Here is a 25,619-nt window from a genome sequence, read left to right on the forward strand (position 1 = left end):
CTTGAGGAGGGCTCACTCAATGAAGAGGGAGAGGGTTATACATTCTTTTGGAAGGGATACCCCATGGGCGGACACCATCTTCACGGAGTTGGTTTTGCAATTAAGAACACCCTACTGCTGAAGCTCACAGAGTCACCAGTGGGTGTCAGTGAAAGACTAATGACTCTTCGCATCCCACTTGCAAAATGCAGACATGTCACATTAGTTAGTTTCTGTGCACCAACACTGCCATCGAATGATGAAGAGAAGGATCGCTTCTACCAGGCACTCGATTACATCCTCAGTCACATCCCGAGGAATGATAAAATCATGCTGCTTGGTGATTTCAATGCAAGAGTCGGAAAGAACTGATTGATGCCCATGGCATTGGAAAAGTTAATTCCAATGGCATGAGACTTCTTAGTCTATGCGCGGAGCATAACTTTACCATCACAAACACCATCTTCCAACAAAAGAATAAATATAAGGCATCCTGGATGCATCCCAAGTCCAAACACTGGCACCTGATCGACTACGCGATCGTGAGGAGGGCTGACCTGAAGGACATGCTCATTACAAGAGCTATGCGTGGGGCAGACTGCTGGACCGACCACCGCATGATTCTGACAAAGGTCAGAATGCATGTCCGGCCCCTAGCACGTCAGGGTGGTTCAAAGAGGAAGACACTCAACTGTGCCAAACCATCCAGTAGCGACACCCTTGACAACTTCCGTTGCTCGCTAGCTGAGAGGCTGGCAGACATTGAGCAGCTGGTCATCTCAGAGGCTGGGATGGATGAGAAGTGGACCTATATATCTACCACCCTCTTTGACACTGCAGCCCAAACCATTGGTTTTAAAACCAAAAAACACCAGGACTGGTTTGACCAGAATGCCGGAGAGATCTCAACCCTCCTGGACAGAATGCACAAGGCGCACAGAGCCACCCTGAACAACCCACAATCTCAATTCCATAAAAAGCTATGGCAAGCCCTTCGTTCCGAGGCCCAGACAACTCTCAGAAAACTGCAAGATGAGTGGTGGATTTCAAAAGCCAATGAAATCCAGTCTCACGCTGATAGAAGCGACATGCACAGTTTCTATGATGCAGTAAAAACCATCTATGGCCCCAGAAACTGCTCCCTGGCACCTGTTAGATCTGCTGATGGAACATCTCTAATCAAGGATCAGGCTATGATAGTGGAGCAGTGGGCTGAGCATTTCAACACCCTGCTCAACCAGCCCACCCCAGTGGACCCAACTGTCCTTGCAGAGCTCCCTGAACATCCTACATTGCCAGACCTCGACCTCCAGCCAACTTTCAATGAAATCCTGTATGCAGTCAAAACCCTGAAAAACAATAAATCCCCTGGACCTGACGACATCCCAGCTGAACTTCTCAAGGTAGGAGGCTTCCTCTGTACACGGACACTGTTTCACCACAATTCAGAGGTGTGGAGACGAGAGTGTGTCCCGCAACTGTGGAAAGATGCCAACATTGTGACCATCTTCAAGAATAAAGGAGATAAATCCATCTGCTCCAACAGTAGGGGTATCTCTTTGTTGGCCACTGCTGGAAAGGTCCTTGCCAAGGTCATGCTGCGCAGACTCATCTCCACAATATCGGAACACGTCATGCCAGAGTCAGTGTGGTTTTTGAAAGGACAGGGGAACAGTCGACATGATCTTTGTGACACGTCAGCTCCAAGAGAAATGCCGGGAGCAGCACAAGGACTTGTTCATCGCCTTTGTCGATCTCTCAAAGGCATTTGACACAGTGAACAGGGACCTACTGTGGCAAGTCCTGAAGAGATTTGGGTGTCCACCCAAGTTTCTCTCCATTCTTGCACAGTTCCATTCAGGGATGACGGCCAGAGTGGTAGTTGGAAGACACAGCTCAGAGCCCTTTGGCGTGGAAACTGGAGTGAGGCAAGGCTGTGACCTGGCTCCAGTTCTCTTCAACATCTTCCTTGTCTGCGTTACAACACTGCTACGTAGAAGGATGGAGAAGCAGGCTGGAGTTACCATCAACTTCAGGGTTGATGGTAACCTGTTTAACATCAGGAGGCTACAGGCAACTACCAAGCTGACCTCAGAGACCATCATTGAGCTACAGTACGCCGATGACTGTGCCCTGGTTGCCCATACACCAGAGGCTCTGCAAAACATTCTCTCGGCAGCTGTAACTGCATCCACCAGAATGGGACTGACGATCAACACCCAGAAGACAGAGGTACTCTGTCAGTCCAGTGCTGACCTCCCACCAAACCCAATAATCCTCACAGCAGCAGGGGAACACCTGCTCATGGTGCCCACCTTCAAATATCTGGGGAGCATAGTGTCTGACACCTGCTCATTGGATGATGAGATCCAGAGCTGTCTCAAGCAAGCATCAGCATCTTTCAGTCGACTAAGGAGAAGGGTCTTTCAAAACGACAACCTTAGACTCCACACCAAAATGCTGGTCTACAGAGCTGTATGCATCACTACATTACTGTATGGATGTGAGGCATGGACTATCTACAGCCGACATCTGAAGAGCCTGGAGACCTTCCATGTAAGATGTCTTCAGAAGATCCTTGGCATCACATGGAGGGACAGAGTGCCGCACACAGAGGTGTTGGAGAGGGCAGGCAGCTGCAGCATGGAGTCCATTATGGCCCAACGCCAACTCGGGTGGCTGGGGCATGTTGTTCGAATGCCCAGCCACAGACTGCCACGCCGTATCCTCTATGGTCAGTTACATCTAGGCCAACGCAGTGCTGGTGGGCAGAAGAAGCGGTTCAAAGACCAAATGAAGAACATCCTAAAGAGATGTCGGATAAACCTCTCCTCACTGGAGGAACTTGCTTCCTGCCGAGACCTCTGGCGCTCCCACTGCTCACAGGGAGTGGATTACATGAAGAGCGCATGCAACACCGTGCAGCAAAGTGTGCAAAGAGACATGCTCGCCAGGCCACCCCTGCTCCCCCCAGCACCCCCTTCACATGCTCTGTCTGTAACCGCATCTGTGGATCCAGGATCGGACTGTTCAAACATCAGCAGACTCACAAATAAAAGAAGATGGTCATCATCGAATCGATGGACAACCCCAAGCATATATATATATATATATATATATATATATATATATATATATATATAAATAAGAGAGAGAGAGAGAGAGAGAATTTGTTGTTAATAGTTGTTCCAAATCCCCTATTTTGATCACTGTATTGTTATGTCGTGAGAATTATTAACCTAGTAAATCTGAATAATTTCAAGAGGTTTGTGATCCACACTTCAAAAAAGTAAAACAAATATGGTGGTGTGTTGAAAATGATATTGGGTTTTAACGTCTTCTTAATGTAAACTAAAACCTACTAACATATCTTGTCTGCGATTTGAAAGATATATAAGTATATTGCTTTTGCTTAATTAACTATACTACATAAAATTGGAGCATTTTTTGGAGGACGACTAGCATTTACCTAAACTTGGTTTCCTCTGATTTTTTTTGTTTCAATAATACATTTTTCATCTATCTTGAACAAAATGCATTCTTTTATTTTTATTGTTTCTTTATTATTTTTTTTAGCACATATTGTTTTAGTTTTCCAAAAGTAATTAAATTACATGACTTCAATATTATAGTAGAGACCCCTTGCTACTTCGCACTTCAGTTAACGCTGGTTCTCTACTTTGCTAGGTGAAAAACATTTACCGTATTTTCCGCAATATAAGGCGCACCTAAAAGCCTTTATTTTTTTCAAAAGCTGACCATGCGCCTTATAATACAGTGCGCCTTATTTATGGATCAATATTAATTCGCAAAGTCTTGCAACTAACTTGCAGCCGCCGACTAGATTTTCCCCCAAACGCCAAGTCGTCCGCGGTGTATGCTGGGATTTATTTACCGGCGTTTCATTGGCTAACCAATGTGTCAATCATCATTTGAATGGATCACTATTGGCTAAAGTTATTCGGAGGTCAAGGGGAGGATCCTTTTTATCATTTACAGGCTGGCATTGGCTTGAACGGCAAAACAAAGCCTGCAATTGGCCGAAAAATATGAATGCGTATAGCACGTGGCTGACGGCATACAGAAAGCATTTTTTTACTATTTTGTATTTGTAAATATTTTATTCTCCTGGATTTACTAAACTCACGGATATAAGAGAACCACGGCTGCACATTATTATGAACACAACGACTTTGGTGAGCTACTTAGGCTATATATATTATCCCTGTATCTTGTTTCAGACTGAACTCGATGTTTCTGTGATAAGCGGTGCAGATAATGGATGGAATGGAGTGTCCATTTTTAAATTAAACTCAATTCCAAGTGTTTATTGTCATATATACAGTAAAGTTGTGAGCGAAAAAGAAAATAGAAACTAAGGAATGGTTGGCATTTCTTGAATCCCAAGACTTTAACCTTCCGAATGATGGAACAATGCATTTGAGTGACATCGTACGGACACCGCATCCGCACGTGTTCTCGACACGTATTTGCGTCTTTGCAAGCTTTCGGAATGTTAAGGGGGTAATAAGTTTGACTGAACTATCTGACTGTTTTGTCCACGTTGCCTTATAATCCGGTGCGTTTTATGTATGTCAAAAATAGGACCAAAAACAATTTTTTCGGGGTGCGCCCTATAATCCGGTGCGCCTCATAGTGCGGAAAATACGGTAATTGAAAAAAAAACACCCTTCTTCCACCACGAGGAACCTTTCGGGCAGCCAAGATTCAATTTGAAAAAATGAAAATCTCAAGAAAACCAATGCTTACCGCACCAACGGAGAAAGTCTCTGGAAAAAAACTCGGGCAGTATTTCAATCGGCCGATGAGTGGGAGCTAGGAGCAGCTGACTGACCAGCACTTCTTGGCTTGAGATATATGATGCCGATCGGCCAATTCATATCATAGCGTCGTTCATACTGTATTTTGACCGGTGAACCTGCTCTGTGTTCTTTCTCTCACTAAGCATTTATGTCCTGCTTCTTCGTCGTGCTGCCTAAACTATGCATATCTCTCTCTCGTTCTCGTTCTTTCCTGCGCACACCCAGCCAGGCAGTCTGCAGGGCTTTGATTAGGGGCGCCTCCCCCTAAAACAACATAAAGGTGGCCCAAAAAATACTTCAAAATATTTAAAGTAAGTACTGGATTTCAATTCGTTATCTTGCTCTCTGATTCTCAGTCGGTGAGTAAATGCACTCCAATGAAGGCGCCAAAAAATAACAATAAAAAAGTTGCGACACTAGCTCACAGACTTTCACTGTATTAGGATTACTGATTACATTTTTAAAAAGGCAACAAGTAACTGTATCAGATTACATTTTTAAAGTAATCCTCCCAACCCTGCACATGATCAACTGTGAGCAAAGATTATATTCATGAAGATGCCTCACTCTGTTGGACTATTCATTGTCAACGTTTTAATATCTATTTGTGTCCACAACATCGACTAGTCGTTGCAGCCCTACTGTAAAGTACGTTTGTTTGTACCATGACACTAACTTATTGTCCCTTTCATTAGATTATCAAAGCCCTTTGGATGTTTTCGGACTTGATTCAAAATCCTCAGTTCTAACCAGCAGTCAGGCGGCAACTTTCCACAAGTCCCCTGTGCAACCCACCGCCATCACGGCACCGCAACACCCCCAAGGTCTCGGGCCCAATCCCTGCGTGCTCGTCAACATTCACCCCGAAGACCTTAACAAGGAAGACGTCATCTTCTTCTAGACTATGCGGAGGCTAAGCCACCCAGCGGTCTTTCTTAAATGCAAACAAAAATGACGGGCGGAAACTTCGGCCTTCTTTAACCCAGGATCCAAAGACTCCAGCCGGCGATTTTTAAGACAGGACTGCCAGGTGCGGCCAGAGTGCTTGATGGTTGGTTTGCACAGTGTAAATACTGGTGACTCTTGAAAGAGTTTCTTTTTGTTTTTCAAAAATGGTTTGTACAGATGTCAAACTCGTAGTCTGGATAATTTAGTTGCTTGTGTTCTTAATTATGTTGTCATTGAACTTTTTTTAATTTCTTCAATCAGGTGCCGTTTTCCAGCTCTTTAGCACGTGTTTTACACTACACCTATAATCTGCACCTGACCCCGCTTCAGTCAATTTTTTACATTGTTTTGATTTTGTAACGAAAACCTAAATTTGCTGACTTGGGTGGTAAGACCACAAACTGTTTTGAATTTATATCAAATCATAGTACAGTGAGACCTCGCTACTTCGCGGTTCGACGTTCGCGGATTCAGAGCTTCGCGGTCTGTAAGGGGCGTCGCTACTTTTTGCGGGAATCCCCGTCGGCCGACGACCCTAGCACGGCGCGCCGTTCTCGTTTCCTGGTGTTGTGTCCAAATCCGACTCCCGTACAGAATCCTCCCCCCCTCGCGTGAACGCGCATTCTGCTGCGCTTCCGACATAAGCGATCGTATTCTATATAATACGCTTATTGAAACCATAAAGGGAGCTAATTAAAATATTTGGGCGATCTTAGTCTATATATCGCGTTTATTTAAACAATAAAGCGCGATCGTATTCTACAAAATGCGTTTGTTAACGCGGATGAAAAAGTCACCAACGTCACGTCTCCTGCTCGGGCCGCGATGGCTCTACATGGCGCTACACAGCCCTTGTTGGGGGGGAAAGGGGTAGGGGGGGCCTGTGGGGGTTAGAGGGCGGTGAAGCGGAAGCCGCGTGGACCCAGCAGTGGCAGCCGTGGGCTACCAGTACACTCAGTACGGCCAGAGTAAGTCGAGAGCCTTCCCGGCTTAGCATGGTGCTCGTGGCGCACGTTAAAGCTCGTGTTTGCTGACGGGATCTCAAAGACTATTATGCATTACGGCGGTGAAGCGGAAGCCGCACCAAAACCGCGCGCCGGTGTTGTGCCCAAATCCGACTCCCGTACAAATTCTGCGCTTCCGACAGGCCGGCCTCCGCACGGAGAGCCCGACCCGCTCGGCTTGTCGCGGTGTCGTGCGTATCGCGCCCGGAAGTACCCGCGCCGCAGGTTAGGGGCTCGCTCGCGAATAATAAGGATAAGCGGTGCAGATAATGAGATCTGATTTATTTTTTCCTTTTTGAAGGGGTGTCGCTACTTCGCAGATTTTCCATTTTTCGGGTTGTTTTGCTCCCCATTAATCGGGTCTAAAAATATAATAATTTAAATTATTTTTTTTTATTATTATTACTTTTTTTTTCCTTTTTGAAGTGGCGTTGCTACTTCGCAGATTTTCAGTTTGGGCGGGTGGTTTTGGTCCCCATTAACCGGGTCTAAAAAATAATTAAAAAAAAAAAAAACATTTTTTTTTTTGAAGGTGCGCTGCTACTTCGCGGATTTTCTCTTATCGCGGGTGGTTTTGGTCCCCATTAACCGCGATAACCGAGGTCTTACTGTATATTTTAGACTTTTGGGGTCCAGCTGTTTAAGAGAGAAAAAAACGTTCTTGTACTGTAAATTTCCTCATGCCGAGACTCGCAGGACAAAGCTTGAAGGTCGAGCATGCAGACAACATCATGCTGTTATGACACATTCGTGACATCTTGCCGCTTCCTGGTGATTTCTCTTTGCAGGGGAAGAAGTGATCAGATTTTATCACATTAATATCTGTATTTCATATATATTTTTATTTAATGTCCAATGTATCAGCTTGTGTCTTTAGCCATCAGGAAAAATGCCTAACTTATTAAAGAAACATGGAGATGTCCATCCCAACACATCCATTAACCTAAAGACCCACTGTGTATGAAATAATTCTGATCTGTTTCAACACGTGACAGTACACATCGGGGAAAGGAAGGCCTGAGTAGCCCTGTCTGGAGAAAAGAATGTTCAATTTTTTTAATTGTATATAGCAACCCTTATTGGTGTAAAACACTTCATTATTTAAAATAAAACACATTTGATTCAATTATTGACAAAAAACGCATTCACTATCTCAGAAACAGTCCAAATGACCATATTTTCTAAACTAGCTGGTCCCGTTGGTGCTTTCAACACTTAATAGCAACTGACCTGAAAGAGCTGAGCCCTGCATGTTATTATCGCCGAGATAAATTTTCCACTCTTTCATTCTTTAGCCACTTTGCTTCAGGGTCCACTGCTGGTTATGCAAGGGAACATCGCTGAGTTCTGTTACTGAGTCCCCTTTCGCTAGCTGCTAAAGTTAGCCTCTTAAACCAGCTCTGACCAACTCTAGCTATTTGGTCTTTTTACCCATTCGAGTTTATCCCTCATGCTTGTCTACTGTCTTTTGTTACACTTGCAAGTATTAACATTAGTTGGGAAAGTTTAGTCAACTATAAGTTGTGGATTTGTTTTAGTACAAGAAAACCTGAAAATGTATGTATTTTTCTTGATTCTTTTTAGTTTGTTTTCACTAGCCGCTAAAGTAAGACCTTCACACCAAGTCTGACCAATGCCAGCTATCGGTTCTTTTCAGCCGCTCCAGATGTATTCATCTCCTTTAGTCTTTTGTTTTCGCTTTCATGTCTTGTCACTAGCAAGAACTGTGCTTGTGTCACTCCACCAAAGAGGCTCATGATCTCAGGCAAGTCTTACTTTTAATGATTTAATCCCAGCGTACTGATATTCTCAAAAAACAGCTCTACAATAAGAACAAAACGAAAAAAATGTTGTCTGAGCCTTCTGCAAAACTCCTGAGCAAGCAGTATTTTTCATATTTTAATTCCACATTTATCCAGTGGCCTGTTCGGCATTGTTGACAGTTTGGCAAACAAACTGATGCCGTCTGTTTTGGCCAGTAAGGCATCCAGCTAAGGCCAAAACCTTTTGTATGTTTCGAATCAAAAGCGACAGATGCAGAATGGAAGAATGCATTTTTTGGTGTAGTTAAAAATAAAATGTGATATTCAGTTGGTTGATATCAAAACATGATTGTTGTAGAACAGCCTTTTTCATCCAATTAAGCAAATGTGATTGAAATCCACTCAGAAATAATAAACCACAGGTGAGTAAATATTTTGCAGCAGGTACATTTCCCATGTTTCAGTTTTCCCTGCAAAAAAAAGAAAACATAGTTTAAAAATCATCAGAATGAATAATGTAATTCCCTCGCTACTTCACATCCTCAGGGCACTGTCGGTTGAAATATATTCCACAATCCATTAATCCCTATCGCATACTGCCGGGAGTGTGCGTTGTTTTCAAGCCTTTCTGTCCACCCAAAAGTCAATTGCACCTGTGTGGGCAAAATCCAGTATCCCTGATTTGCTGCAAGCAGAGACTGCATTAATAGCCTTTTGTTTTTTCGTTATTGCCACCTGAAATCAACTGCACCCGTGCAGCTGCAATCAATTATCCCCGACAGCTTTTTACTGTGAGCAGGGATCGGCAGAAGGCACTTTTGTCAGTAGGCATGCCGTTTTGGCCCGCCTAAAATTAAATTTAAACAGTTTTGGCTGCAGACCATTATCCCTGGTTGCCTATTAGTGAGGGCAGGGCTGGCAGACCAAAGAGAAAAACCCACTGTTTTTTCTTTATTTTTATTTTATTTTTTCAGTTTTTGCTGCTGAAGCTTGCCATTGTGCCCTGCCTAAAATGATTTTCATTGTTTTGGCACAATCCATCAGCCCCAGTCAACTAATGGTGAGAGCAGGGTACAAGACAGAATATTTCTTCCATGCGTGGCACCTCCTTTTTCCTGTTCATTTTGCTTAAAATGAACAGCACCTGTGCAGCCACGATCAATTATCCCAAGTCCACTTTAGTTGGGATTGGCTGCTGTTTTTTGCAGTTTTTTTTTTTTTTTTACCTAAAATGAACTGCATTCATGCGTCTAGGATCATTATCCCAATCCCATATTACTGCAAGCAGGGACTGGTACAGCACATTCTTGGGGGGGGTTCGGTCGATGAAACATGCCATTTTGCCCCACCTAAAATGAACTGAATTGTTTTGGTGGTGATCCATTATCCCCAGTCGACAATTGCTGAGAGCTGGTGCCGTGAAAGAAATTTGTGTCATACCTGGTAGCTTTTCACCCCCCGTTCTTTACACCTAAAATGAACAGCACCCATGTGGCTGAGATCTCTTATCCCAGGTCTGCAGGATGCGTGTTTGGGTAGGGGTGTGCTCTATTTTGCATTTATCGGGAGGTTTGGTCCTCATTAACATCACAACTGTGCTCCGCTGTTTCCCTCTCAAGGCAAAAAAAAAAAGCAATATGCCAGTCACCCACTCATAGCAATATGCGATCAGAGATAATAGATTAACCTGCGATTCACTTAGGACACGAAGTATTGAGGAATTAGTCGTTTTCAAGTATACTTCACATTCAGAATTGAATGAAAATGAAACTACAGAAGCATAATCAAAGCCCATCAGGATATTTTGCTGTTGTTTCCATGTTGATGCTAATTACAAGATGCTAACTGGTTCTAGATAGATAGATAGATAGATACTTTATTCATCCCCGCAGGGAAATTAACATTCCAGCAGCATCCCTGCGCCTGATGATGTAAGCTTTTTTTGAAGCATGAGGGCATAAAAAAAAAAATCACTTTAGATGTCTTAAATGTGTTTTCTTTTTGTAGCCAGCCAGTCACAACACTAAACTCGCCAGCATAAACAGACTTTTCTTTTTGGGGTATCTTTTATGTGAATAATTATTCTTCCGCTGACGATTTTTACACTAGTCACTTTGCATAGTAGCATACTTGAACGCAGAATGATTGTTTTTTTTGACTGAGTTTGTAAATACCAGCAACTGCCTGATAGCGTTAGTAGTGCACAATAGATTTTTTTAATATCATTTTGATTATATTAACTGCAAAAAAATAGGATATTGTGAACACAGACTGTCTTAGTATTAAAAAGGGAAATTGTGCTGAACTTCTAGTGTGTTTTTTGTTGTTGTTGCGTTTGTCTGTATTACAACAAATCTTTTGGTTGCTGTTAACATTTTTTATGTTTTTCTTTTTTTTTTTTTTTAATCCCAGAGATGTGGTTACACTTTTTTTTCAAAATTCACTATACAACAGGGGTCTCCAAACTTTTTCGAGGTGAGAGCTACTTTTTGTTATTAGTTAGATCAAAGGGCACCCACTTAGATATTCATCCATCCATCCATCCATTATCTGTACCGCTTATCCTCAGTAGGGTCGCGGGGGTGCTGGAGCCCATCCCAGCCATCTCCGGGCAGTGGGCAGGGGACACCCTGAACTGGCTGCCAGCTAGTCGCAGGGCACAAAGGGACAGACAATTCGCGCGCTCATTCATACCTAGGGACAATTTGGATCGGTCGATTAACCTGACATGCATGTTTTTGGAATGTGGGAGGAAACCGGAGTGCCCGGAGGAAACCCACGCAAGCACGGGGAGAACCTGCAAACTCCGCACAGAAAGGTTGGTAGCTGGATTTGAACCCAAGACCTCAGAACTGTGCCGCACACGCGCTAACCACTGCCCCGCCGTGCTGCCCGCTTAGATATTAATTTCCAAAAAAACAACTTGGCTAAATGGCTTGCTAAACAGCTAAAAAGTACTGGGAGCTTGCTAGTCAGCTAGAATATTGACAGGTAAAAAACCTATAAGGGAGAAAGATGGCTAGCTAAGAGTTAAAAGCCAGGCAAATGGAAAGCTAGAAAAAAGCTTGACAGCTTGTTAGAAAGGAGACCAAATTTAGCTTGATAACTAATGAAAGATTTTAGCGAGATAGCATGTAGTGAAATGTAAAAAACTAGCTAGATTGCTAAATAGCCATAAATGTTGGAAGATTGCTGGCTAAAAAGCAAGTTAAAAGAAATGCACATTTTTCGCTCATTGGCTATACAAAACAGATAAATTGGACTTTTTTTTGTTGTTTTTCCTGTAAAATAAATCAATACAAAAATAAATTAATAATTTTGTTTTAAAAGTGAAGAGATTCTCATTCTTTTTAATGAATTGCTTAAAAATAATAATTAATACTTCAATATTTTTTGGTAAATGGCCTTCATTTATACAGCGCTTTGAATGGAATGTATTTATTTGAATTTCTAAAAAACAATTTATCGTGTTATCACGTTATGAGCTTGTTTGAAATTAAAAATAGGGTTGAATGGAATAGGCAACCAACAAAAAATAAATTGAATAGAAAATCACAATGACACAGCACTGGTGGGCTATTTACAGAACAGGCCTGCAAAAATCTTAGGGGGTACCACGTTGGAGACCCCTGCTATAATATGTTATATATTAGAAAAATATATCAAGTTTACCTTTGAAGCTTATCTTCGAAACTTATCCTGTCCTGTCCCCACACATGCCTTGACACCTTCCACATATTTTGAAAAACATAATGAATCAGAGTAGAACATTTCTCAAAAAATAAAGCTTCGACATTTTCAATTAAGTTGCATTATTATTACATATGAATAATATATATATATATATATATATATATATATATATATATATATATATATATATATATATGTGTGTGTGTGTGTGTGTGTGTGTGTGTGTAATGTGTGTGTAATGTGTGTATTAGGGTGGAGCTTATGTGACAATTTTTTTTTTCATGTATTCTTTTATCTTACCCCACAAAAATGTTCCACTTCCATCAAAAACTACACAGCAGAAGTTTCAGTCATGTAAGTTGATATTTAGACACTGTATAAATTTGAATTAGCGCGCATTAAGCCGGTTATACACACAAAATAATGATGGTTTAGGTAGATAATACAAACAAGAAGAAAAACTCAGTCCTTTATTAGAGTCTCTTTACGGCTGTCAGGAATAGTTTTGTGGTGTTTTTCAGCAATTTGTAGCAGATCCCGCAGATCAGTTTCATCGTTTGTGATATGACCACAGTATTCCTGAATCAGCGCCACACCTTGTTCTGCAAGATCATTGACCACACTGATTGCCTGAACAATTTCCAAAGCTTGTTTGAAGCCATCCCGTGATTCCCATTCCTGTGGTTCAACATCAAGATAGCCAACAGGAAGGTCCATGATTTTGAAGAAAGTGCTAGATCTAGAGGGCAGTCTTTTATATATTTGCTAGTAACAGTGTCTAAATCCTCTTTTGAAAATCCTGTTCAGCAGTTTCATCTATGTTGTCCTTATTTTTCATTGCAGCCACCATGAGTTGTTTCGTTGATGCACTGACTTGATTGTCAAACAAAGCGAGTGTAACCGTTTCTGGTGTTAGATACCACAGGTGATTGGAAATTTTCTGAAGAGCCTTAGATATTGCAGCATTGATGTTTGAATATTCCACCAAAGACTTTAAACGCTGCAAATCAGTGCAAGGGGTACTTGCAGCAAGAGGTGCCATGATCCAGGCCTTCACGTAGATCCTTACTGTGAAGACACACACGCCAAGGAGTGCTTGTTCTTCCCTTCTAGTCAAACGGAACTGGGATCGAAACATCCATATTTTTAAAGAATAAATCTGATATGTCATGACTTGTTCCTGGTTTATCATCTTCCGAACTACTACTACTTCATGATAGTTGAATTGAGTCATTCGCAATTCTTTGCTCAGCTTCAGATTTTAGGCCTCTTTTCAAGGTCTTTTCTTGTTTTTCTTTCAGTCTTTTTTCTTTCTCAGCTAATTTTTTTGTCAACACCTGTCATTGACCCTTTTCTTCCCTTTGCTCTTTGAGCCAACAAAAACTCTTTGTCTTCTGGAATTGTCATAATGTTGAGCATTAGCTTGAGCAATGTCAAACAAGTCATAAAGTTCTTCTTTGAACTCACTTTCCTTGGCTTTTTGTGTTGCCGTTTGTCGTCCTCTGTTCTTTTTTTCAGAAAATGTTTTTAAAGTTTAGTCTGACCATTTTGTGGATCTTGAATTGGAATTGTTCGAATGTACTGAATATTTAACTGATGCTAATCTTTGAATGTTAATCACTTCTTAGAGGACAAAGAAGGTCTGCTAGCCTTGTCTTCAAAAGTAGGTCGAGGGAAATTATACTAGTTGAATTAGACTGATTTTGCTGAGCAGTAACTTGTGGTTAATGATTGTTTGAAATGTAAACGTACACATCTGTGGCTTATCCCAGCATCTCTAGAACTCCCATTTAAAAAAACTTCAGAGGGAACTGCTACTGGTAAGACACATCTTTTGGTGCTCCACAAAAGAAGTTAATTTTAAGCATTATAACCACAGCTGACAAATCTCTCAACATGCACAGCAATGTGATTGATGTTGTCAAGCTGTTTAGATTTATTTTCGTTTTGTTTCTGTTTTACTAAAATATTAATTCCCCTTGTAGAGATCAAAGCCAGCAGAAAAGCTAATGTTGTGACTCATTCATCTGCAGAAACTGTAATAATAAAAACCTCATCATCCAGTCCACGTTATTTGTGGATCTTTTGTGAGACAAGCACACCGCGGTTACATTGGTGCCGTGACCTGTGACTTCTATCAAACTCTCCGAACCAAGGACTGTCCTACCTGCCACATCAGCTCACAGTATTTGAAATTTTAGTTACATGAGCGTTATCGTTAAGCTCATTACCGTGCAGTGTCACAGTGATGCAGATAACTAAGTGTGCTATACAGTGACGTGTTACACAGGCTGCTGATTTATTTTGTGATTTTGACTTATTTAAAAAAAATTCTGTTAATCTTTGAAACATGTTTAACCAGAGCAATGTGCTAGCTCCACAATTTGAGACACCTATTCACATTGGCAGGGGCAGGGGCATGGCTACCCCCATCCCCTCTGTTGATAGTTCTACCCCAGGTGTTGCTACACATAGAGTAGAGGCAGTTTCTAGTGTCGGCACCTATAATGCAGCTCACCAACATGCCAGCCTACCTTCACCTCAGGTCAGACCCACATCTACGCCAAATCCCACGAGTGACATTTCTGAGGGTGTAGCTAATCAAATGACAAATATTATTCAGGAGATAGGACATAAATTGGCTGGTAGCATTTTTCACGCATACAGTCGCACAATATAGTAGCTCCTAGCTCTGCTGCCACACAAGATGTAGCAAACACATTGAGTCAGCCTAGTCATGTGTCAGATGTATCACAGGTTCAGGTGGTTATACAGAGAAAGGTTAAGGAACCACCGTCATTTATTGGGGATGGCTCAGACTCAATAAAAGTACATGAGTGGGAAGATCTAATGCGGACATTTATTAAGAAGAGTAATGTGAGGCTTGAAGAGCAGGCCGAGGAAATCATTATGCATTTGAGAGGAAAAGCTAAAGATGTAGTTTGGTTTGGCATTAGAAACAGTAATATAGACCCCTATACCCGCCCTGACATGATTTATAGTCTTCTCAGGAAACACTTTAGCTGTACCAAGTACTCTGCTGTCCCTTTAGCTGACTTTTACTCAACCTTGCCCAAAGACCAGGAAGACCCCTATGACTACTGGCTAAGACTAAACAGAGCAGCTGACCTTGCCTCTGACTGCTTGAGAGAGCAGGGTAAAACATTTGACAACCCTGAAATTGAGGTAACTAGCATGTTTATTAGGAGCTGCCCTTGCAAAGAACTGGCACTCACTTTCAGATCTAAAACCATCGATAAGTGGTCAGCATGTGAAGTACTAGAGGTGCTGAATGAATACCATGCTGAGAAGAGCTACAAAGCAGCTTCCCTACAACAACCTGCGAATAGGGCGGGAATTGCCATACACAAAGCTAAGATGAGCCATAGTCCAACCCTCATGCACGAGCCACCTCAGACTTCAAGCCCACAGTATGTCCCTCTAACAGACGTTATTAGTATGTTGGAGAAAGTTCTGCTACGTAGTGCCCCTAACCAGTTTCAAGAGAGAAGGCGATCTCCAACCAGGCGACCTGGAGACAGAATGAATGGTTTCACTGACAAGCCATGTATCATTTGCAAAGAAGTCGAACACAGTGCTCGCTCTCATTGCCGAGACAAAAACCTTTGCTTTCACTGCCATGCCCCAGGGCATTCTCGACGTGATTGTCCAGTGAAGAAAGCTGTTCCACTGCCTCAGGGAAACTGACTGATCTGCGCTTAGGGGAGAACAGTGCAGATCAACTGAGTATGCCTCCCACCACTAATGTGATGCCTGACATGCAAGATAATAAATCCATTTATGAGTTATACAGCAACACGATACCTCCATCAAAGAAGCTGATCTTTCAGGGGTTTCAGAGAATAGCGGAGACTGACGAACTGTTTTACACACCTGTACTTGTGCAAGATGGCTCCACTTTCAGAGCGCTGTTAGACAGCGGGTCGATGGCTTGTACAGTAAGTGAGGACACTGCTAAGTCCCTGCTGCAGCAATTCCCTGATATGATGAGTTACACGGCCGATAACTATGTCATTGTAGGCTGCGGTGGACACTAAGTTTCTCCCAGAGACATGTACGACATTCACGTCACAGTTTACGGATGCCAAATGATAATGCCAGTAATGGTTGTGCCAGGCCAGACAGAACAGATGATCCTTGGCAGCAATGCCATCAAACATATTTTGACTCAATTGAAAAGCACTGACGGCTATTGGAGATTAGTTTCCAATACTGACAACGGTCTGTCCGATAACCACAGTCAATTCCTGTCAATGCTTTCTAACACAGAGAGATGGAGAGGTGATTGGATTCCAGACAAGGTAGGGACAGTGAAAATCAAGAGTTGCGTGACGCTGAATCCACGGACCGAGTACGTTATTTGGGGCAAGTTACCTGAGTTGGCCGGGAGGTCAGCGGGCAGCACAGTTGTTGTTGAGCCAACCCAATCTAAGGCTAAGCCCAGACAAGTCCCTGTCGGACGAGTTGTTACTCCACTCTGGGGAGATGGATGGGTACCTGTTAAAATATTTAATCCTACGGACAGAGTTGTGGTGCTGAGAAGAAACGGAAAAATTGCAGATGTGTCTCCTTGCATCGCAGCGGAAGACCTGCCCAGTGCAGAGGAGGTCAAGTGCAACGTGCAGAGTTTACAGAGCAAAGAGGTCCAACCCAGGTCAAAAGAGGACATGATGCGTACATTGGAAGCTCAGGGACTGCAAGACATTGACCTGAAGTCATGCGAGGTTTCGCTGCAGTGTAAAGACAAGCTCCTTCATATTATCGAACAATTTGAGTCTCGTTTTCTTGCCATAAGATGGACTGTGGAGAGGCCAAAGAGTTTGTACATCGTATCCACCTTGTTGATGATAAGCCGTTCCGTCTACCCCACAGACGTATACCACCAAGTCAGTATGAAAAACTGAGGACGACTCTGAACGAGATGGAAGAGAAAGGAATTATCCAGAAGTCGACTAGCGACTATGCATCTGCTCTTGTTCTCATATGGAAGCGGAATGGAGAACTCAGGGTATGTACTGATTTCAGAAGGCTTAATGCGAGAACTATAAAGGATGCCTACCCACTACCGCATCAAGCCGATGCTTTGGCCGCACTTGGGGGAAATGCCTTTGTCTCCACGATGGACTTGACGTCAGGCTACTACAATGTCCCCTTGCACCCTGATGCCAAAAAGTACACGGCATTCTCATCACCCTTTGGGCTTCACGAGTACAACCGGCTCCCTCAGGGACTCTGCAACAGCCCAGCAACATTTATGAGGATGATGATGTCGATATTCGGTGATCGGAATTTCATGAGCCTATTATGTTACCTCGACGACCTGATGGTGTTTGCACCTACAGAGGAAGTTGCACTCCAATGCCTGCAGATGATGTTTACTCGCCTCAAGGAACACAATCTCAAGCTCGCACCCAAAAAGTGTTTTGTCCTCAGACGGACTGTGAAATTTCTTGAGCATGTCATCAGTGAAGACGGAATTCGGAATGACCCCGAGAAGGTGAGAGCGATAAATGACGTACAAGTCGCTGACCTTATGGAGTCTGACGGTAAGACGCCGTGCCCTAGTAAAATCAGATCTTTTCTAGGCATGGTGATGTATTACCAAAGCTTCATTGAAGCATGTTCTGCAAAGACAAAACCTCTGTTCAGGCTCACATCTGAATCTGGTGCCCAGCATAAGCGCAAGAGAGGCCGCAAACTAGTGAGGAAAGGTCAAGTGAAGCTAACGCCTGCTGATTGGTCCAATGCATGCCAGAACGCATTTGAAACACTGAAGCACGACTTTGTGACCGGTGTCACTCTGGCCCACCCAGATTTTGATGCGCCGTTTATTCTGGCTGTCGATGCATCCTTCGATGGGATTGGAGCAGTCCTGTCACAGCTGCCACCTGGTGGGAAAGTAGCCAGACCAGTCGCCTTTGCAAGTAAAACGCTCTCTCGCTCCCAGCTCGAATTTCTTGCCTTGAAATGGGCAGTATGTGATAAATTCAGCCATTGGTTGAAAGGAAGACACTTCACCACGTGGACTGACAATAACCCGCTGACATACATTTTGACCAAACCAAGACTTGATGCGTGTGAACAGCGGTGGGTAGCGAAGCTAGCTGCATACAATTTTGACCTGAAGTACATTCCCGGCCCAAAGAACATCATAGCTGACGCTCTGAGCCGTGAGCCATTTGTACGGTCATGTGTGGGTCATCGGCTTGTTACCGAGCCCTATAACTCACTGTTGGACCAAGTCAACGGAGTGAACAACAGTACTGTGCAAGAGGTGTTCAGAGTATCCAACAATTGTCACGCTGTTGTAGACGAGAGTGCTGAGGCATCAGACGAGTCAGTGAAAAGGGCAGTTCCACCAGGCACGAATGGTTCTGTGACATCAGAAGAAGTTGCTGCTGTCCTCAGTGCTCAGTCCACTGGTGGCGTGGGTCAAGTGATGGGAACGGGTGCTAACTTCAATCTTCTGCAGAGGGAAGATCAGTCAACAGCACTCCCACAGAGTCAGCTTGTTGGTTTACAAGAACAGGACAACACAATAAGCAGAACCATGTACTATGTGCATAGAGACAAGAGACCTACCAAGCGTGAGAGAGCTGTCGAGTCGCCTAGTGTGATGAAACTACTGAAGCATTGGAGCAGACTCACCATACAGAATGGCATGCTCTACAAAATAAGGAAAGATCCTCGCATGGCCAAGAAAATCTTCCAGTTTGTGGTGCCTGACTCATTGAAACAGAAAGTCCTCCATGGTTTACATGACTCAGCAGGTCACCAAGGCCAGAACCGTACTTTGTCTCTTGTGAGGCAACGATTCTTCTGGAATGGCATGGAACGTGATGTTGTGAACTATGTTAAATCCTGTCAGCGTTGTATAGTAGGGAAAACACCGGAACCACACAACCGTGCACCGCTCAAGAACATAATCACCTCTGAGCCTATGGAGTTGGTCTGTATAGACTTTTGGACTGCTGAGCAAGAGAACAAGTCTGTAGATGTCCTGGTCGTAACTGATCATTTCTCCAAGATGGCGCACGCCTTCCCTTGCAGGAATCAAACCGCCAAACAAGTTGCTCGCCGTCTGTGGCAGGATTTCTTTCTTGTCTATGGTTTCCCTCGGCGTATCCACTCTGATCAGGGAGCCAATTTTGAGAGCAAACTGATCAAAGAGCTTCTAGAGATGACTGGTGTAACAGAGTTGAAATTTGATTGTTTTGAATGTTTTTTGAATTCTCACAAAATCTGTGTTTTTGTTGTATTACTGTTAATATTCCGGTACCTCATTTAGTTGTTAAGTCATGGGCGTCTGCAACTGTCTTTTTCGTTTGGCACTTTATGGGCTTCAGCGCTTGCCGTAGCTTAAGTGAATTTGAAAGCGCTGAAGGTAAGATGTGCCCAATATCAGTTGGATAAAAAAATGCATATTTTGGTAGACATATGGGCTGCTTTTGCAAATTATTTTTGTTTATGAAGATATATAAGTTGTGCTAAATGATGTATATTAAAAAAGCATTAAATAAGAAGTAAAGCAATACAGCTTGAAATGAAGATGCAACGTGTTTTGATGCAAACACGCCACGAGGTGCGGCCTGTTGAGTGATGACCCGTTCTTTTGTATCTTTAATATTTTAGATAATTGCAGTCGTGAACAGAGGCCCCTGACTTTTGTATTGTTTTGTTTACTGAATGCAGGTACGTGGGAAAGTTATGTTCATTGTTATTATGGAAGTTTCATTATTAATGTGCTCGCATGTTGTCTGCTTGCCGTAGCTTAAGTGAATTTGTAAGCGCTGAAGATAATTGCAGTCGTGAACAGAGGCCCCTGACTTTTGTATTGTTTTGTTTACTGAATGCAGGCAATAAACCCAGAGATTGTGAAACCTTGTGTCGTGCATGAAAGAGGGTCGCTACTCTGGTGCCGTGACTACACAACTGGATCATTTTTATCAGCCTCTGAGCAGATCCCGGCGTTGCTGCATATTCTTCTTGTGTCCACTAGAGGGTACCGTTGCACTGCATTGGCGCTTTGATTTCGTTTTATGTATTTGTGCCACTGTGCATTTGCTATCAATACGTAAATTATTAGTTAATTTCTGTTTTTTATTTTTTCCTGTTTTATTTTCTATTCTTTGTACTACTTAAAGTATAATGGCTGAAAATGGTCAAAATGACGATTTTCAGGGCTTTTCTATTGGCAGGGGCAGGGGTGTCCATTTTAATGGTTTGAATGCAAACACACTTACTAGTGGGTATGGAAGTGAAGGTGTAGGTGGTCTCCAAGAATATGTTAGTGATGGGAGGGACAGGGGGCGTGGTATGATCCCAAACTGGTCTCCAAGTGAACAGTTCTTGAGGGAGAGTGCACAGACTTCAACCCCAATGAGTGATAATATTGCCCTGCAACACCTGACTGACATGGTAGGCCGAATTGGAGAGCAGATAGGCAACTCAGTATTGGCTAGTCTGCTCTCTTCTGGTTTCATTGATCACACACATGCACATGACACACCAATGACTGGCAAAGCAGCGACTGGTATGACTAAAGACGACCCTAGACCACATAACACAACGCAGGTAAACACTACACCAGTAATTGTCCATGTCAAGACTGAACGTGAAATTGTGACTTTCAGGGGAAATGGTTCTGACAAGTCTTCAATTCAAGAATGGATCACTATGACTAAAGCCCAGCTTTGCAAACAGTCTTATACAACAGCTGAAAAAGCAGATGAGATACTAAGCAGGCTTTTAGGGAGGGCAAGAGACGTTGTCAGAGTAGCTCTCAGGAATGATGAGGCACTTGATGTGAGGCAAGACCCAGATATCATTTATGACATTCTAATACGATACTTTAGTCATTCCTCGTCAACTCTCCCGTTGCAAGATTTTTACACCACGCTACCCACGCCAAAGGAAAATCCAGTTGACTACTGGATCAGACTAAACAAAGCAGCAGACACTGCTGATGAGGGTTGGGCAGAAAAATGGAAAACCTTGGCGGGGAAGTGGCACAAATGTTTGCAAAGTACTGTCCTGATCCACAGCTACCGAACATTTTCAGATGCAAGCCTGTTAATGAGTGGACCTCTAAGGACGTTCAACTCAGGATAGATGAGTATCAAAGGGAATCAGGGGAGTCAACTAGGTCTTGCAGTGTCCCTCCACTGAAGAATTACCCGACTGCAGTGCTTGACAGTAAATCTTCTTGTTGTTCCTACTCTGGCTCTATAGAGACGGGTCTCCAGTCCATTTGTCCCCACCATGTTAACCCTGATCCATATACAGATTTTTCGTGTGTTCGACAGCATGCCCAGCGCCCACAGCATGTCTCACCGCCTGTCCGTGCCCCATCACAGCATGTCCCACCACAGCATGTCCCACCACAGCATGTCCCACAGCCTGCTCAGAAAGATGACAGTGATGTCCTTGGCCGAATGATGAGCATGCTAGAGAGAGTTTTGTCTAGAGTGGAGCCACGCAATCCTGAGCGTATTCAGAGTCCTTTCAACTCCCCTCCATGTAAGGTGTGTGGTGGCGCTGATCACTCCACTTTATATCATTGCAAATTGAATAATCTGTGTTGGTCACTCTAAGCAGCATTGCCTCGACAAAGTTCCTCCCCAAATCAGTTCAGTTTCGGGAAACTAGCTGACCTGTAATCAGAGGGAGGCCGTACAGGTCAAAATGAGTTCTCCCACCCATTTGATCTCAATTTCAATTCAGTTTTTAATTCTGACACGTTCACACAATCTCAGTTGCCTAATATTGTTTATCAAAACACACATACTGTAGGGGGCAGCGATAGTTTGTTTTATGTACCAGTTAGAGTGGGGAGCAGTATGACTTTGGGGGGGGATGTTGGATAGTGGCTCCATGGCCTGTACCGTGAGTGAGACTGCTCTGCGTAAGATGCTCTCTGTCGGAGCAGTACGTACAGAAGACGAATTTTCCACCAACGTGACACTCATTGGTGTTGGGGGTCGACGAGTGTGCCCAAAGTCAGCTTTCAACATCCATATGGAAATCAATAACTGTAAAATGATTGTGCCAACAATTGTTGTTGAGGTGCAACCTGATGACCTAATCATTGGAACTAATGTTATCAGAAACATATTGCATGAGTCAAAGAAGTTTAGTGCGTACTGGACAGCAATCTCTGCTCCATCATCCACAAATGCTGAAACGGAGCAATTTCTTTCAATGCTAGCTGGCTTGCATAGATGGAGTGGTGGTGAAATGCCCGAGAAGATAGGCACAGTGCTCTGCAATTCAGCCACATGCCTTGAGCCTGGCCGTGAGTACCTCTTGTGGGGGAAGCTGTCAAAAACTGCACGAGTATCTCCTGGGAGCGCAGCGATGACAGAACCTACGTCGGCACGATCTGCCCCCAAGGGTCTAATGGTCGCCAGAATCGTCACACCTCTGTGGGCAGATGGATGGGTTCCACTGAAGGTCATGAATGTCACAGAATATCCGCTGTTTTTGAGACGCAATGCAAAGCTGGCTGACTTGGTGCCTTGTGTTGCTTTGGAGGATCTAGACCTAGTCAGTGGCCATCAGAGTACTTCCGTTGTGCAATTGCCCCCTGTCTGCTCTGATGTAAGTAATGCTGAGGAGAAGCTACAATTTATTGGCCTGGGTGAACTAGATGTTGGCTGTTGTGATGCATCGTCTGAGTGTAAAGACAAGTTGTCAGAGCTGATCATTCACTTCTCGCGTAATCACCTTGACTGCGGAAAGGCGAAGGACTTTGTTCACAGAATCCATCTGGTTGACCAAAAGCCGTTCAGACTCCCTTTCAGACGTGTGCCACCGAGTCAGTATCAAAAATTACGCCAAGTCTTGAATGAAATGGAAGAGAAAGAGATCATTCGAAAGTCGACAAGTGAATATGCTTCACCTTTAGTTCTCATCTGGAAGAAGAATGGTGATATGCGTGTGTGCACTGACTTTAGGTGGTTGAACAAGAGGACTCTGAAAGACGCTCATCCTCTGCCACATCAGGCTGATTGCTTAGCAGCACTTGGTGGCAACTCCTTCTTCAGTACAATGGACTTGACGTCTGGATTTTACAACATGCCTTTACACGAAGATGATAGGAAGTACTCAGCGTTCACTACGCATATGGGGCTTTATGAGTACAACAGGTTGCCACAGGGGCTCTGTAACAGCCCAGGGAGTTTCATGAGGATGATGACTTCCATTTTCGGGGACCAAAACTATTTAAGTCTGCTATGCTACTTGGACTACATTTTAGTTTTTGCCCCTGATGAAAGTTCTGCACTCAGACGTCTTGAAATGGTGTTCAGCAGACTCCGTGCCCACAATCTGAAACTGGCCCCCAGGAAATGTCACTTTTTAAGGAAATCTGTAAAATTCTTGGGGCACATTATTGATGAACATGGAGTGTCAACCGATCCAGAAAAAGTTGAAAGTATAAGCAAAATGACTGTGGCGGACTTGATGGAGTCGGATGGAGCGACACCTTCTGAGAAACGTGTACGGTCTTTCTTGGGCATGTTAAATTTTTATCAACACTTCATTCTGGGGTATTCAGCACCCGCAAAGCCCTTGTTTTATCTGCTGGCTGGCCAGAAACAGAAGAAAGGCAGAAAGCCCAAATGCACTGTAGTGGGTCGCAAACTGAAATCAGGTGACTGGACTGCTGACCACGACCGGGCATTTACAGACCTCAAAAAGGCCCTTATCCATTCTGTGGTTTTGGCTCATCCAGACTTTAGTCGTCCATTTTTGCTGTTGACTGACGCCTCACTGGATGGCCTTGGAGCCGTTTTGTCCCAGGTACGTGAAAGTGACACAGTGGCTAGGCCAATTGCGTTCGCTAGCAAGTCTTTGACCCGGTCACAGAAGAACTACCCAGCTCACCGTTTGGAATTTCTTGCACTGAAGTGGGCTGTGTGTGAGAAGTTTAGCCATTGGTTGAAAGGCCATGAGTTTACCGTCTGGACTGACAATAATCCACTTACACACATTATGACTAAACCCAAATTGGACTGTTGTGAGCAAAGATGGGTGTCAAAGCTGGCCAGTTACAATTTTGAAATCAAATATGTGCCTGGTCCCCAAAACACGGTTGCTGACGCTCTCAGCCGTGTCCCTTTTTGTCAGAATGTCGGCCACAGACTAGTCAGTGAACCTCTTCATGATCTCACTGCAGAAGCTGCGGTTTTGTCTGATACAGCCGTCCAACAGACTCTCAGAGACTCTACAGATCAGCCTGTCATGGCAGAGAAGCTGTCCCATTCTATAGCCACAAATGTCCAGTCATTATTTGTGTCGGCCCAGACTGTATCCAATCAAGAAGTTGCTGCTGTTGTCCAGTCACACACTGAATGGGCCTCCGGTGCAGCTCAACTGATAAGCCACATGCCCCACCTTATTCCAGATACACTACCCAGTCTGCTTGCCTTCTCGATGGATGACCTGCGGGAGGCTCAGTCCAGGGACAGAGTTTTGTCTCGTCTTCGGTTTTATGTGGAACGGTCTCGAAGACCGTCTAGACGTGAAAGGGCACACGAGACAAGTCAAGTCCTGGGCCTCCTGAAGCACTGGGAGAAGTTTGTTCTGAGTGATGATGTTTTGTACAGAGTATCCCGTAATCAGATTTCAAATGCAAAACGCCATCAGTTAGTGGTCCCTGATTGCCTGAAGGCCGAAGTTTTAAAAGGGGTGCACGACAGTGCGGGCCATCAAGGCCAGTCAAGAACCCTGAGCATCGCCAGACAGAGATTCTTTTGGTTGCATATGGACTGAGATGTGAGGATGCATGTTCGTCAATGTCAGCGTTGCATAGTCAGCAAAGTCACTGAGCCTGCAGGGAGGGCCCCTCTGGAAAGCATTGGCACTTCCCGCCCATTGCAACTTGTTTGTATTGATTTCTGGTCCGCTGAAGATTCACACAACAAATCTGTTGACGTATTAGTGATAACAGACCATTTCACCAGATTGGCACAAGCTTTTCCATGTAGAGACCAGTCAGCCAGGCAAGTAGCTAAAGTTCTATGCGAAAAGTATTTTTGTGTTTATGGCTTTCCGGAGAGGATCCACAGTGATCAAGGCCCAAGCTTTGAGAGCAAATTGGTCGCAGAACTTTTACAATTATCTGGGGTGCGTAAGTCACATACTACCCCGTACCATCCGATGGGAAATGGAAGTGTTGAGCGTTTTAATCGTACTTTGGGCAATATGATCAGAGCTCTGCCCCCTGAATCAAAGCAGGACTGGCCAAGACGTTTACAAACACTCACATTCATGTACAATTGCACTGCTCATGAAACTACTGGATATGCACCATTTTACTTGATGTTTGGGAGAGTTCCTCGCCTCCCAGTCGACACTCTGTTTGGGAAAATTTTGTCCTACCCTGA

The 25,619-nt window shown here is 43.7% G+C and overlaps 1 protein-coding gene across 6 annotated transcripts in view; it reads left to right on the forward strand.

Moving 5' to 3' along the window:
• arhgef18b (Rho/Rac guanine nucleotide exchange factor 18b) overlaps positions 1-6,596 on the forward strand; it is a 70,098-nt gene extending 63,502 nt beyond the window's left edge. For 5 of the 6 annotated variants that reach the window (XM_088349103.1, XM_088349104.1, XM_088349105.1 and 2 more), the window contains one exon: positions 5,498-6,596. In XM_088349103.1, coding sequence (XP_088205229.1) covers positions 5,498-5,703 — 206 coding nt within the window. In that variant the 3' untranslated portion in view covers positions 5,704-6,596. The remainder of the gene's footprint in view (positions 1-5,497) is intronic. The other variant, XM_088349108.1, reaches the window with a different exon arrangement.
• Positions 6,597-25,619: the final 19,023 nt, after the last annotated feature.

Source organism: Urocampus carinirostris, chromosome 12, assembly GCF_059441175.1.
Source record: "Urocampus carinirostris isolate Australia breed hairy pipefish chromosome 12, RoL_Ucar_1.0, whole genome shotgun sequence".
NCBI lineage: Eukaryota > Metazoa > Chordata > Actinopteri > Syngnathiformes > Syngnathidae > Urocampus > Urocampus carinirostris.